Genomic DNA, 15,736 nt, shown 5'->3' on the forward strand with positions numbered 1-15,736 from the left:
TCATCCACTCACACGCGCCTTCTTTATCCGATTGTCATTGGGACCACGCGCGCCCAGCACTAGGATCGACTCCTTCAGCTACCGATTTTCTTTATCCACACGAAGACTAAATACTTGCTGCTCTCCTTTCGCTTTATCCTCCTCAACCTAAAACAAGAATGGTCATGGTGAGTAGGGAACAATTTGTTTAGCCTATGCTAAGGCATCTAAGCTATATCTATCTTATTATTTGTCTACATTTAATGAGCTGCTTTGAGTAACCAGCATCATTGCATCTCTGCAGCAGTAGCCGAGCCAGGTGATACACTTCCGTATGGGGTTTGTGTTTGAATCCGTAGTGAGCCTATCCCATTTTTGGGGGGCGCTTTGTTGTTTCTAGATGTGTCGCTCCTGCAGGTGTGTGTGTGTGTGTGTGTGAGAGAGAGATTTACAGTTTGACGTGAGTATAGAATACAACTTTATTGTCCATCCAGGATGGACATTTTTCTTTGGCTTTACCTTATATTAAAACGATCACACACATACATTCTCACGTCACACACTTCTAAAAGTCAGACCGTTATATTGCATACACTAAAAACAGAGGACACTGATACATTAATTCACTCACAATGCACTGTTAAAATAGATAGCTATGTGCATATCAGTAGTAACCTGTGTTAACCCAAGGCTGGCTTAGTTATTTAACAGCCTATTTTTTTTAAATAACTGCAACTTAAAATGAGGCTATATAACATTTGTATTTAGAATTTGTTTTAGCAATATCTAATGATATGTTTCATGAATTGCAAATGACATGCATTTGAACTGGATTCCCATCCTTATTTGAATGAGATACATGCAACAAATATCAGCACATATGAATGTGTACAACTAGCCTAGTGTATATTTGCAGACTTAATCATGCATGCAGTAATAGCTAATTTATATACATAGTGCTGTTCAGGCATCCTATTACCATAGTGCCTGAGGGTGCAATCACTCTTTGTGCTCACTCAAGCAAAGACCTTAGCAGCGATTGATTGCTTTGCTGGTACCAAAAAGCTTTTATTTGCCAAGCGCTCCTTGCATCTGTGAGGCTACCAGAGTGAATGTGTTAACTTTGTGGAGGAGTGGGCTGGAAAGACAGGCGCAGGAGCCAGTGAGAATGCTGCAGCACACGCTTCCAGAGAGAGGGGAGCTCTGACCTCACAGATGAGGAGGAGACCGGGGAGGGGGCTGCAGCCCAGAGCTCACGTTGAAGCCTTTTACATTCTCACCCAGCCGCTCTGGAAGAAGGGCATGCCTGCTTTCACAAGCCGCCTACTGTCTGACCATCACAGAGAGAGAAAGCAAGAGACAGAGCTCCAAGTGAGGGGGAAATTTGCTCAGGCGCTGGGGAGAGAAAACAGCTGCCGGCTCACAAATGGAGTGGAATGGGTTTAAAATGGTAAGGAGGCTGCAGCCTGCCAGCTGCTTGTTGTGTCCTTGCATCCATCCGACAGCCTGCAGCAGTAGCACCATGCCTCACTCAGTGTGCCTTCCTTCCCCAACAGTTAACGGGGTGTTATTCATCCAGTTTTGGGAGAAGGCGATGGGTATAGTCATTGCTATGAGAGGAAACGCATGGAGGCGAGGGGCAGTGGAGAGGTTTCGGGGATCGACACCCATTTTACGACCATGAAGTGGTGCGTGAATCTCCTGTCCTCCCTGTAGGTTTGCACAATCGTAAACTATTCATGTTACCTGTGCAGGGCAAACGTAAAGTACATTGTTTTATCTGATATTTTGCCTGCATGATATTGTTCATGATGTTGTTCATTGTAAATAGTTGATGGTACTTTTGTAGGTTTGGTATATTCATGTTTTATAGTGCACATTTTGGTAGGTTTTATTTGACAGTGTATGTACTGTAGGCCTATGGTTGTGAATAGCATTTGTGAATGTGTAGTGTATCAGAGGGAGATAGGTTTATGTAGAAATAGAGAGAATGTGTGTGTGTGTGTGTGTGTGTGTGTGTGTGTGTGTGTGTGTGTGTGTGTGTGTGTGTGTGTGTGTGTGTGTGTGTCTGTGTCTGTGTGTGTGTGTGTGTGTGTGTGTGTGTGTGTGTGTGTGTGTGTGTGTGTGCGTGTGTGCGTGTGTGTGTGAGATGCATGCCTGCATTGGTGTACATTTCCCCTCACTTAGACAGGTTTTTAAAGAATCGCCTGTGCCTCCTCTGCTTCTGCCTCTGACGCTGCTGGTAGGTCTTGTCTTTGCTGCATGGTGGATGTTTGTGCATCCATTGTTGACTAAGGGCTCAGAGTCACTTCCTCCCCGGGCTGTCCTCCGGCTGGTGGGAGGCAGTGCCTGCCAGGGACTCAGTTTAACTCTGATCCATCCACAACAACAACATACAGCCAAGTGGCAGGGCTGACTAACCAAATCAACAAACACATATTTTTGTAAAACCTTTCTGCATTCACAGAGGCTGTTTTCCCTGACTTCTACATTTCCATAGACATATCAAACATTATTTTACTGTATGCTGTTAATAAAAAGCTGAATAAAATTTTCAAATGGCATTATACTGCTTTTAAAATGTTGTCCCTGTCACAAAATGAATTTGCCAGCTTCCATATTAGCATCTTGAATGTGGGAAGCATTATTCATTTTTCGAAGTGAATATTTGATCGTTTGTGTGTGGGCTTTTCCGTGCAATCAAAATGCTAATTGAAAAGAAAGCAATTCCCAACCATGGTGACACCGATAGCACCCTGTCTCCCTGACTGCTCTCTGTCGCATAGTGATGGAGGGGTTTGCCAGTAACTCCGTGCTAAAGGAGGGAGGCGGGGATGTTGGGAGTGATAGAAGGAAGGAGAGAGAGGGGGGGGGTATGGGAGATATCTAACGCTAGTGTTTACGGTGTGGAACTGTGCGTGCTCCTCATCGAGCAGCACCCTGCTGTCTGTCAGTGGGGCTCAAACACTGGGCAGTGTCACCACACTTCTACTGCCCTCCATTAGAGTTACAACACTCAGGGTGCAATCTTTACTATCCAGCACCAAGGTTACATATCAATGCTAATAAGTAGAGATACTCAGATTAATATAAAGTAGGGTTTTGTGAGCAGCTGGATGGTATGCCACAGACTGGTGTGGGTAGAGGAGGGGGCTGCTGACCTCAGTGGGAGAACTGGGGGTGAGTAAAGAGCTGTGGATGGTGTGGTTCAGAAGGTGGGAGAGTTTGCACTTGACGGTGCTAACACCCATAACAGTGGAGTGTCACCGGGGCTCTCAGATTCTCACAGTTGGACAGGGAGTGAGAGAGGTTAAAGAGATGAATAAGAATCATATTTTAGAAGATCAGGTTGTGTTCACTTTGCTTAGGCTACCATTGTTGTGAAGAGAAGTCATTCTAAAACGGACCAGTATTGCTCAAACAGCGATAGGATCTATAGGTGAGGCAAGGTCCTCCTGGAAGAATACAATTATTTATTTATACCTGAATCAAGTAATGGTGAAGGAGGTATAAGTATGGGTGTAAGAACAGTATTAAAGCTATTAGAGGTTCTGCCGAACAACCGTGGTTTGTGGTGATTAAATTAGCTTGCTCCGCCTTAGATTCTGTGGCCTTGAGAGTAGTGCTCTTGAGAATAGTGTACTCAAATCAAACATGTAAAGGTAAAGTTCAGCTTGCTGAGTGCTGTTTCCATCCATCCAATCAGGTATGAATTATCATGGTTACATTTTTATACATGTAACAACGGGATGTATTTTACATGATAGTTGCATGATAAACAGTAACATATTGGCTGCAATATAATACTGAATAGGAAATAAACTGCTAAAACGTCGTTTTTTTGTCATGGATGTCTTGTAGTTAATGTATTGTATCCTATGCTGTGCAGATGCAGTTTGTCATAGAGTTGAAAAGAAGTACAACTGACAAGTGTCCAGATGTAGATAGACAAATGAGAGCCGGATTAACTAGTAGACAAATTAAGAGAGGAGTGAGGCTGACTAAAATGGACAGTGGAATACTTTGCCATTACTCAACAGGGCAGTTGACTTCTACCCATCTGTAATCAGTGCATAATATCAATATTCAGTACTATCCCTGTCATAGAGGCATCTAACCATTAATTACAGCAATATAACTGACCACATGCCTCGCCCTTAGATCTGAATCAATCTGTAGAACCGTTGAATAGCCAGATGTGGACAAATAAACACCCCGCAGCTCTCCAATGTTTTGTGTGAGATGTGATCGTGTTGTTGCTGTTGACATGCTACCGTGCCTAAGAGAGGACTTGGACAGAGTCTCCAGTCCTTGAGAAGCGTGGGTAATTATTCACATGCAACTCCCAGCAGAAATGCCACATGGTCATGTTGGTGTCCTCTCAATCATCTATCTCCTGCCTGCTTCCAGTCAGGCATAGTCACTAACATGGCAGTATCTTAATCAAAGTGGTGATTTGTTAAATAATTGCATGTTTTGATTATTTATGCCCTGAAGAGGGATCTATAGTAATTCATTTGGATTGAGATTTAAAGCAGGATGATAAATCACATATAGCAGAACATTTGCTTTGTAAAGTAGATTCACATTTTAATTTCAAACTTATGCCATAAATGTCTCTCGTTTATAATTGATTCAAAAACGCTTTTTTGTTTTATTGATAACACTATGCATTTGCATGAATTGGAAAGCAAGGAAATTATAACAGTTGAATCCCATAAGCATTAATAAGTCTCCCTATAAATGTTTTGGTGTTATCAATATTACCAATGTAAGCAAGAAAAACACTCATTTTCCACATAACTTAGCCTATACTCAGACAAAAACAGTAAGGACTAATGAGCTAATGCCCATTTGAATAAGCCGCTCTGAACCATTGTCTCAAATATATGACTTTGTTATTAAATATTCCTTTTGTGTGAAGACTAAACATACATGAATATTAACAAAACGGTTTAGTTAAAAATGTAATAGGCTTCCACAGTGATATATTTTATTTATTTATTTAAATTTCCCCTTTAGAAAGGAGAGATGAAGGAATTCAGCTGTGAGGGGGAACTGACTTCACAAATACAAGCCTAATTCCTTTGGCGGAAATTGAAAGTACCACAGACAGACAATAATCAGCTACAAATTCTTAGCACAAACAACCCGGTAGCAAACACAGGGTCATGCTCTTGTTGTTTGTTGCTCCTGCTTTTCTGAGTAAATATACTAAAGGAAAGTAAGGAAATAGATAGATATTAATATATCCTCTCTATCTCTGTTCATTTTGGGTGGCAGGGTAGCCTAGTGGTTAGAGTGTTGGACTAGTAACTGAAAGGTTGCAAGTTCATATCCCTGAGCTGACAAGGTACAAATCTGTTGTTCTGCCCCTCAACAGGCAGTTAACCCACTGTTCCTATGCTGTCATTGAAAATAAGAATTTGTTCTTAACTGACTTGCCTAGTTAAATAAAGGTAAAAAAATAAAAATTCAAAGATGGAAGTAGAACGCTGACTTCCATTCTACTCTTTCTTCATCCTCCTCTGTATTCCGTGCATTTTGGTATTCATACATACTTTTGGATTTGAGTGGCAGTTACTCCTGAGACTGTGCCCAAACCTCACACCCCTCTGATCTACATTTTGCATCCCAGGAAAAGGAGAAAAGAAAGCAACAGCAGGCTTGGTATCGTTAGCAGTTGCTCCGGCTCGTTGTTCAACGTTGCCAAGTAAAGTGGCCAGTTACTGTGATGATAAAGGACGTTTCAAGGTCATCCCTCCAACAGGGGATTTTTTCACAGCCTGGAAGGCATCAAACATTTATATTTCTGTTGCCGGATGAATTATACATTTAACATGCAACATAACAACATGCAACAAAATGGCACTGCTGGTTGGATTACAAACAAACACATTAGGCCTATCGCTTCCCTACATCGTTACACACAGGTCTGCACCATCAAATCCTAGTACTGTAAATATAAACAGGGGGAAATATTCTGTTTCTACTTGCTGTAGGTCAAGAGAAAGAAAGGGGAGGAGGATTAAGAATGAGATGGACGGAGGAAGGAAGTACATTTCCTAGTCAGATCTATCCACAGACCCGTAGTGGACAGGGTACCCACAAGCAAGGGGTCAGGGTGGTGGAGCTGACAGAAGCTTCCTCAATCCCTATTGAGAACATAAAAGCGTTACTGCCTAAAAGTCTATGGTTCATACCTTTCTTTTTCTATCGCTGTCAAAAGCCGAGGCAAGCATGAGGGTGATGAGATTTGATCACTAGCTCGTTCCACCTCAAAAAGCACAAGAAAGAGGATTTCAACACCCACCATCTCAGATTGTTCTAAAATCGTTTCTGTAGTTCATAACAGATACAATTAGTATTCCTGAAACATCATTTTATTGAATTTGAGAAATTAAACTTATTGAATCCCCCCCAAAATAAAAATAAATACATATTTGAATCCTATAAATTAGAATGTCCAATTTGGGTGCAATCAATTAGCTTAATTTATCTGAGATAAAATAAAATGGCAACAAAACAATGCTTCAGGAATGCCAAGCACACCTGTTTCTAACTACAGACACAATTTCAGAACAATCTGAGATGGTGAGTGTCATGGCTATCTGAAATGACATCGAACAATTCCACTGCCATCAGAGGTTTTCTCATCTGGCAACGGGATTCATCCTGTCAATGCCTATACCAGTGTTTCCCAAACTCTATTCTGGGGACCCCAAGGGGTGCAAGTTTTGGTTTTTGCCCTAGAACTACACAGCTGAGTCAAAGAATCAAAGCTTGATGATTAGTTAATTATTTGAATCAGCTGTGTAGTGCTAGGGCAAAAACCAAAACTTGCACCCCTTGGGGTCCCCAGAACCAAGTTTGAAAAACGCTGGCCTATTCCCTTCATATCAACTGTAAAACGTTCTCCTCAAACTAGATGGAAAGATGAATTTTACTACAGATATCTATCAAGACAGATAAACATTTGAAGCAATTAACATTACTATCAAGTTGGGATCCAGAGAGATAGATGTGTACAATCTGCTATCTTCCAAATACATGTCTCCCTGGCATGCTATTGATATAAAACTCCATTCCAGAATTTTCCATGGAAATAGCCCTATATTTTCTGGCACATACTATATGAACATAGATAGTCTCCTGTGGGCATTTTCAATTACACTGTACCACGGCAGAAGGAGATTAATCTTCTATTTTGAATGCATGCCACATTTTATGGTTTAGTTGATATGCTGGAGGGGTAATCTTAGCTGTGAGTATACATTTAGGCTTTGTCTTCTCACTGCAGCAGAAGCTAAATTTGAGTAGATTTTTTGTTTGTTTCCAATTTTCTAATGACCTAATATGCTCCAAGTTAGTATATTATATCACAAAAGAATTGAGGATTAGTTTCACAGATGCACTTTTTTTATATGAATATTACTCATAATAGAGCTTGTATAGTATGATTAGTACCAGTACAATTAAATGTACTGCACATGGATAGATATAACAATGGATGCTAATGCAGAACATACTGTACATTAAACTGTCATACAAGGACATTATATGTAATGAATCTGTCTCTCTTGCTCTTCTCAAATAATGTATTAACTGTCTCCGTCCAGGTGCTTGCTTTTCTGTATTTTCGATCGTTTTATTGACTTAAGACGAAAGGACAACCTGTCATCTATTTGATTATATGAGCTCCAGTTCAGATCCTAATCAATAACCAGATTAGCTCCTAGCAATGTACTGTTATCATGGGCCTTGGAATGAAGCCCTGTGCAACGGCTGGTGTCTGTGTGATTTAGCTTCCTGTGTGAGCTGCAAGGCCCCTGACTGTCAGGAGAAGGCAGGCACACATTCTGGTCATTGGAGACACACAAGCAGACAGGCAGGCAGGCAGCCTGGGAAGCAGCTGATGGGGCAGCAGAGATCATAGGCAGTGATTAGATTAGGAGGAGCCTTGCTTTGCTCTGGCTGGGCCTCAGTGTGTGTGTGTGCGTGTGTGTGTGTGTGTGTGTGTGTGTGTGTGTGTGTGTGTGTGTGTGTGTGTGTGTGTGTGTGTGTGTGTGTGTGTGTGTGTGTGTGTGTGTGTGTGTGTGTGTGTGCATGTGTGTGTGTGTGTGTGCGCGCATGTGTGTGTGTGTGCGCGCATGTGTGTGTGTGTGCGCGCATGTGTGTGCAGGGAGCCTGGGACTCTTCCTCCCCCTCTCTGTCTTATAGGCAGGCAGACAAGGCTTTGCCCTAATGCAGCTTAGTTTCTGGTCTTTTACCTACAGGCTATTTGTACATCTATACCTGTTTTACCCAAGCAAATATGACTCATCCTAGCTTCAAATCAGCATTAATTAAAAGTAGATTCAGGGGATGGTGTTTAGGCATGTGCAAAGGTTTGATGAACTAGAATCCAAAGTACATTAGTTCATTCTAATTTGAACTAAAAAATGTAAATATTTAATTACAACTAGGCTGGGGATTTTACATATAATTTCTATTTTAGACATTACGAACAAGGAGAGGAGCTTATTGTTGGTCAGGAACATTGATGCCTGCACAGGTGCAGTGATCTGACACCTGGTGTTGATGCAGTGGAACCATGGCTTCTACACTGGCTAAAAACAACCTCAAGATGGTAATGAGCTTTCACTTAAAATACGAAACTAATATAAACCAAGGCTGCATTGTACTGTAGTCACCTTCATTCAGAAGTATCCCACTTGTGTAGATGAGGGTCCAGTCATGTAGTAGTGATAGAGTGGCGCGGGTGCGTGCATAGTGAGGGGTGACAGTGTATTGACCCCGTCGTTGGGAATCAGCCTTAGGACTGGGGTTAGCAGACATGGGTGGTATTATTCTCTCTCTCTCTCTCTCTCCTTTAGTTAAACTGTATTAAATGAAATAATGTAATCTGTCATGAAGACTTAACAACCTATTAAGGGAACATTAATATCCCACATGAGCGGTGTGATTAGACCAATGCACATGTAGTATTGATGTTTTGTCAGTGATGAGGCTGTGAGGCTCTCTGAGTGGACCACTGTGTTCAGAGTTCAGTCTCAGCTAGCCTTTTGCAGCCTGTGGATATCACAGCTCCTCTCCCCATGCTGGCTCATGGACAGGACCCCCAGAGGCCCCTGGGCCCAGGGCTGGGGCTAAACATGTACGCCTAGGGTACAGGGTACGGCCAAGCTGCCAGGCAGGTGGCCAGGAGTTCTCACACCACTTCAGGGGAGGGGAGGATGGCACAGGTCAGTGGAGCCACACAAATTGAAGTGTCATCTCAGAATCAAGATGCTCACCAATTTTCTGCTTCCATGCATTGGTGCAGAGTTGGGATTTAGCCAATGTACAAATGGCTTGAGTCCACCTAGGGTTTGGCAGTGGCAGGAGACTGCGGCCCATAGGTCCCTATGGTCACTGTCCGTGGGCTGCTTATTCTCTAGACTAAGGCAGTTTACAACTCCAATGCCACGAAAACAAATCAGGAAAAAGCTCACTGCAGAGAAGCTAGATTACATTTTGATTGAATTCAGGCCTAATTATAATTCAGTTGTGTAGGAAAAAGTTTCAGGCTCTCCCAATGTTTCCCTTCTAGTGGTTATTAAGTGGTCTTTTGTTTGCAATTTGAACTTTCCTGAAAGTAGTCTGGCGGACGTTTACTTGTGCTTTAGTGTTTGCTTTTTTAAAAGATAAGTTGTTTTTCCAATTACCATCAGAGCTGGGAAGAAGGAGAGGGTGATTTAAAATGCTAGCAGAAAGCTTTAACAGCCAGTGAGTTAGAGTGAGAAATCCATTTGATGCACATGGTGCTTTCAGAAGTGGAGAGTAACACTGACAGACTTAGCTGTCAGATCTGAGATTTAGCCCATGGTCAAAGAATGTCAGGCTAGGACCTTCTAGAAGCAGACCTTGGATGCATTTCATATTTATTGTATAACCAGTGTATATTTTAAGTTTGTTTTGAGGATACATTCTGAGATTTATATAAGTGTCTACAGTTGGACAATATAATAAAGAATTGATGAAATTGAAACAATGTAAGACTGATGTCTCCAAGGTAGTCTGAGATTAGACTAGATGTAGCTGTGATATTTAAAGAGCTTGACTCTGCTGCAGACATCTTCTGCAATTAATAGCGGCGCGTTGCCTTCTCGTCTCCTGACCTTTGACCCTAGAGAGTGTACGTAGATTACTCAGTGGAGAGGCCAAGAGAGGGTTCTGGGAAAGTTCTATCGATCCAATAAAACAGTGGACATCATAAGGGGAAAAAGTCAAGCAAAGTGAAATGAAAAATTGCTTACATACAGCACTGAAACATTTATTATTCTGAGTCACACAGAGAAGGGAAGAAAAAAATCAATTTGGCAAAGTAGATGCGGATCGATGTTGGTGGAGTCAGGCGGGTGCGGCGCAAGGTGTTCCAGATTACTTTCCTGATTGATCCGACCCAGCTTCCGTCTGACCTGCAGGATGACTGAAAAGGCAACGAAAAATAAAAAGATGGAGAAAAAAAATCTATAGCATGGAGGGAACTTCACTGACCTGGAGTTAAGATAGAAAAATCATATAAATGTGTCTGAATCGCTTTGATAACTCAAGTTCCCTCTTACTCTGAAGCACTTTGAGGGAGTTGGTGCATACTGGGGTTTCAATGGTTGAGTTTGTGACCTACCCTCTCCTTGAAATGAGCATTTCAATGGATCGAGGACACTATGACCTTTCACTGTATTAGATGACAGAATTACAGAATACTTTACTGTACGATGGACAAACCTTTGATTCAAAAATATGAAATATTTAACAGATTGGATTTAATTTTATGTTTTATGATTGAACATGTCCATGTAAACAGGAAAATCTGATAGGATAATTTTACTGATAATCTAATGAGTCAGTGTATAATATCCTGTTGGGGTCATCCTCTGTTCTAGCATATAGGAGAATGCTGGGATGTGGCGAGACATTGAAATCACAAACAACCATCCAACTGACCTCCATTTTGTGCCAGGCGCTATCAGTTCAATTATACTACTGTCGCATTCTGATCCACTGCAGTGTCTCCTCTCCGCATCCATCCCAGCAAAGTCACGGGAAATTGATTGTCTAAGCTCGTTTGGGCAGAGGAGGTCTGCCTGGCAGTAAAGTGGCACTTTTACAGTGTCACCGTGGCAGAGGAGAGGCTTCTGGTCATGTGGGATTTGCTAGATGACGCAGGCTGCGGAGGGAGATAATGTCCTCTGTGGGCAGTTATAACATTTTCTACATGACTGCCATACCAGACACACCTCAGGAGCTCAAGGAGATGGGGAGCCCTTACAGGGTGTCAAATATTTGACACACTAGAGAATATATGGATTATATAATAACTCTGTCTAATGTCTGCTGCGCACAACCAAAATATATTCCCTGAATAATGGAAATTGTACCCATGAGCGATTGCTCATCTGTTGTTGTTGTTTTTTACGTAATTGCACTGTCCCTTCATTTGAATATTATTTGAGATGTTATCAGGAAGTGTGTGTGTGCCCAGCCCGACATAGAAAGAGGGAGAGAATCATTATTAGTGGCTGTATTGATACACTTGGCTGCATATCTGTTATGCTACTGGTAATAAAACAATAGAATGTAGATTTCAGCAACCATACGTCTTTATCGTATATCTAATACCCACTAAAATCTCTCAATATTTCAGCAACTGTTTGCTTGCTTGGAAATTGGTTTTAGAATATATATTTGTTTGCATAGAGTTAATATTGTAGCTACAGTATGTAAATACAAAAGGAACACAAACTACCCTTTTGCTGCAATACTACCCACAACCTCTCAGTAGAGTGGGTAGTACATCATTTGATCAAATGTTTTGGAAACCACAGCCAATGTTTAGTCCTACACCTGCTTGCTGCTTTTCACCATGTTTTGGGACCTCATTTGAACATGCTGCATATTATGCTTACTTTGGCAAAATCATTCATTTTAGACTCGCCCATTCAAAGCTATCCATAGCAGATGGGGTGAAAAATGCTTTTAATGTTTCACCTTTGTTTAACATCTCTTTTCAGGTTAACTTTCAGAATATTAAATGAGATTAAAACTCAATGGGAAAAAAAGGATGTTGCATGATCAATATGCCTTCTCCTTTAAAATGGACGTTGGTCAACCATGTTGGGCGACCTCTTATGTCCACTGGGTATCCAAGCCTTGCGGGCATATCTATTTAAGGCTATCCAGCCCATGCTGCTTTCTTTGTCTAAAAATAGGGGTCTGTGTCATGCCTGTATTCACTTTGACAAATCCTGTGTATATGATGGTTCAGGTTGACTCAAGCAGTGTATTGTTTCATCTGAATCCCTGTGAATGGGAAAATCTAGATCATAAGAAAAAGCTACATCAAAAATGTATATTACCATAAGTATTAATCCCCCAAAGATGAATGTGTAATACAGTGTGTTCTTTATATTCTAAAGCTGTAAGATGTTGCTATAACCTTCGGTCTTCACCTAAACTAAAACAGAGGTGGCATCTGGTAAAGGAAATGTACCTATAATTCATTGGCTCAATTTACATTCCCCAAATTATCAACCCAAACATCCTGACACACGCCGACCTTTCAGCATACACAAGCTGCCCCTCTCAATTCCCCATTCCCCTCTCCAACTGACAGTCCATTCTCATTTGGAACCCCAATAACACCCCCCAGAGGATGAATGGTCTCCTCCATCACCTGACCCTGACTGGTTACATCCCATTGCATTCCTCTACCTTCTCATCCCTCTGTCTGGGAGAGTAAATGAAGCAAGGGGTCAGCCTCAAAATCCTGGTGTTACAGCTTCAGCTCTATATTCTGCAGAGGATACTGCTGCCTGCAGCCCCCAGCTCATTTGAGGAGCTGTCTTTGTCAAGGGGCTTGTTTACTCACCAGGAGTGAGAGGGATATCCACATCGTTAATGCTACAGAGGTCACCATAGTTCCCAAGTCAGGTCTATCCTCCTCTCCCCAAATAGACCACGTCATACTCAACACCAACATTACAGTAATGGTCCCTTATCTGAATTATACCCAAGTCTCAATGAGCAGTATTCCTATACAGAAACCAACCCCTACCTGGAAGGAAGCAGAGCCACCTGTGTGTTTTAGTGTGGCTGGTGACCGTAAGGCCTGTGTAGAAAAACAAGCATGTTAAATCTTGACCCTGAAACCTCCTAGGGATCGACAGAGACACAGTGGCGTCAGGCAGAACTCCCGCAGCTACAGGGCTGGGCAGAGAAGGGATTGCTGACACAGCCAAAGATGGTAAGGAGACAGCCACAAAAATGGCTTTTTACCCGACATTATCAATGGTGATGACAGTGCTGCTGAAGGAGCAGGTCTGTCTGCTAGGCCAGAGGGGAGGGGCCCTGATGCAGGCCTGTCTGTCTGCTAGGCCAGAGGGGAGGGGCCCTGATGCAGGCCGGCCGGGCAGACACACTGCGCCAGCTACTTTTTCTGCCAACCTAGTGTACTGTGTGCTGGGAGGATGCTGATTGATTTACTGTGAGTGGAAAAAAAGATGTGGAGTAAATATAGCTTTATATACAATATAAATATGTGAATCTTTACAATATTGGATGTAAAATTATAATGCTTTAACCATTCATCAACCTTAATGTACATGTTTTAGGTCCTATAAATATAAATGCTCTAAATTTTGCATCCAAATGTTTTTATGTCGGCTATATATTTCCCCTTCTGTAATTTTGTTCTTGCATCTGGTGTGTTATTTATTGAATAATGAAGACAGTATAGGTAATGGAAAATGTATGCATTTTGTCAAGTTGTGATGTACGATATGAGAAAATATTCCAGCCTTGCAAATCACTTCTTACCTCACTCCCAATGTGAGGTACTGTTTCATAGTCACATAAATACAATCTTATTTCAAATCTAAATAATACACAACAAAATCCTCGATAATAAAAACCCATGACATTAAATCACCGGTACATAAGTATTAAGGATAGGCCTGGATGATGTGTTTCTGTCGACTCACTCATCTAAAGGGGTGAACTTTAACCTCTTCTAATGGACCTCTATCCCCTCCGTCTTCCTCCACACAGACACAGCCTCCAGAGACACTGCCTTACTCACGCCTTGCATGACTCACACACATTAGATTCATGAACCAATATTTATTTCCAACACTCTGAACCCACTAAGGCCTCCATTTTAGTCCAGAGGAAGCAGGTCCCTCCCACACACCATGCCCAGTGGCATTAATGGAGGCTGTAAATCCAGCATTGTGTTTCAGCCCGGTCAGGGGAAACAAGCTCTAATCTGAAGCTAGTGTTAGCTAGCTAGCGTTCTGTTGAATCAGTAGGCCCGGTGTCTGTCCTCAGGCTGACGCTAGAGCTCCTTTGAAGGCTTTGCTTGTGTGCTGTAGTGCCTCGGCCAGGAACCCAGAGAGACCATGGAGATATTGCCTTTCTCAGCACTGGGCTACTCTGTGGGAGAGCAGAGATACCCAGCCACTGAGGCACAATGGACAGCTGAGCATGGGTAGTGCCGGTGGCAGGGGGTAGAAATTATAATTGGTCAATCTGACTGACGGGTCTTGGGTAATTCAAGGTAGCCATTTTTTTTCCCTGGTGAAAACTCAAAGCACACGTCCCATGGAGTTGAAAGTATTTTTGACAGAATGAAGCTCAGCAGGAAGTGTAAACAAATTTAATAAGGCCCCCCAATCAACTTTGTTACTGCTAGGTACTTTATCCCTTCTTCCTCGCTGTCTCCATGGTCCTTCTTTGGTGGAGTGGTGAGGATACTGTCAAAAGCACAATTTGCATGCAGAATAGATCATGAGCGCTTTTAAAGAGGCGGTTCTCTGTTTGTATTCTGCTGTGTGCTCCAGGCATTATCTTGTGTGTTGTTCCATTGTAAAGTAGACTGGTGTGTGTGGAATGAGAAGATGGGGGTTGAAATGATTCACATTCAAGTTTATTTATGATAAACCCTCCTCCACTGTAGATAATGTATGTCTCAGGCTTGAGGTTCGTGTTAGAAAACCAAAGGAGAAAACAATAGAGTTGAGATCTACATGACTGATAATGATTGTTCAGAATATTGTGATAAAATATTGTCTATTTTAGTTTTTAGACCAGTTTTCAACAACATCATTGCTATCAAAACATTAACTTAGCTACAGTCAGATGGGGCAACCTTTCTAAATATGCTGGTTTTGAATAGAGGTACAAACTTCAATGTTATAACATTGAAGTTTGTACCTCTATTCAAAACCAGCATATTTAGAAAGTATATATATATAAATATGCCCGAACCTGTGTTAAGATCTTTCCTTTTCTATGATTTTGATTCACTTTTGATTCAAACAGCAGAAACATGTAACCTATTTTCCTCATCTTTTAGATCTTTATTTAAATGACACCAAAGTAACAGTCATTTTACAGGAGCTTTATACTACCCTTAGTTCATTTTGGTTCACCTCTGGAAGTGTTTACCTGTGTTTTTTCCCAAGGTTCTTTGTTAAAGGTGCAATATGCAGAATGTCATTTCCTCGATGGTAGAATTCTAATAGTTCATTTAGTTTATGTGACCAAACAAGCATTGTATAGTGTAGAGAATCATTGTACAATCCAAACCGCTGTGAAATATTTTTTCAATAACCAAAGATATATTTTCAGCTGTTTGAAGTTGGTGTACAAAACCTTAAGTTAAAGACGCAACAGCGAAACTTAAGAATGGGAAGCATAGAAATAGTGCACAGAA

At 41.6% G+C, this 15,736-nt stretch overlaps 1 protein-coding gene across 7 annotated transcripts in view; it reads left to right on the forward strand.

Annotated features, from left to right (window-relative positions):
• Positions 1-15,736, forward strand: part of LOC112250997 (ELAV-like protein 4) — a 69,520-nt gene that overhangs the window by 18,264 nt on the left and 35,520 nt on the right. For 5 of the 7 annotated variants that reach the window (XM_024421591.2, XM_024421589.2, XM_024421590.2 and 2 more), the window contains exon 2: positions 13,181-13,267. In XM_024421591.2, coding sequence (XP_024277359.1) covers positions 13,181-13,267 — 87 coding nt within the window. Of the gene's footprint in view, positions 1-43; positions 168-1,198; positions 1,430-13,180; positions 13,268-15,736 lie in introns of those variants that run through there. The other 2 variants (XM_024421593.2, XM_024421592.2) reach the window with 2 other exon arrangements.

The sequence above is a fragment of the Oncorhynchus tshawytscha genome, linkage group LG05 (assembly GCF_018296145.1).
Source record: "Oncorhynchus tshawytscha isolate Ot180627B linkage group LG05, Otsh_v2.0, whole genome shotgun sequence".
In the NCBI taxonomy this organism is placed as follows: domain Eukaryota; kingdom Metazoa; phylum Chordata; class Actinopteri; order Salmoniformes; family Salmonidae; genus Oncorhynchus; species Oncorhynchus tshawytscha.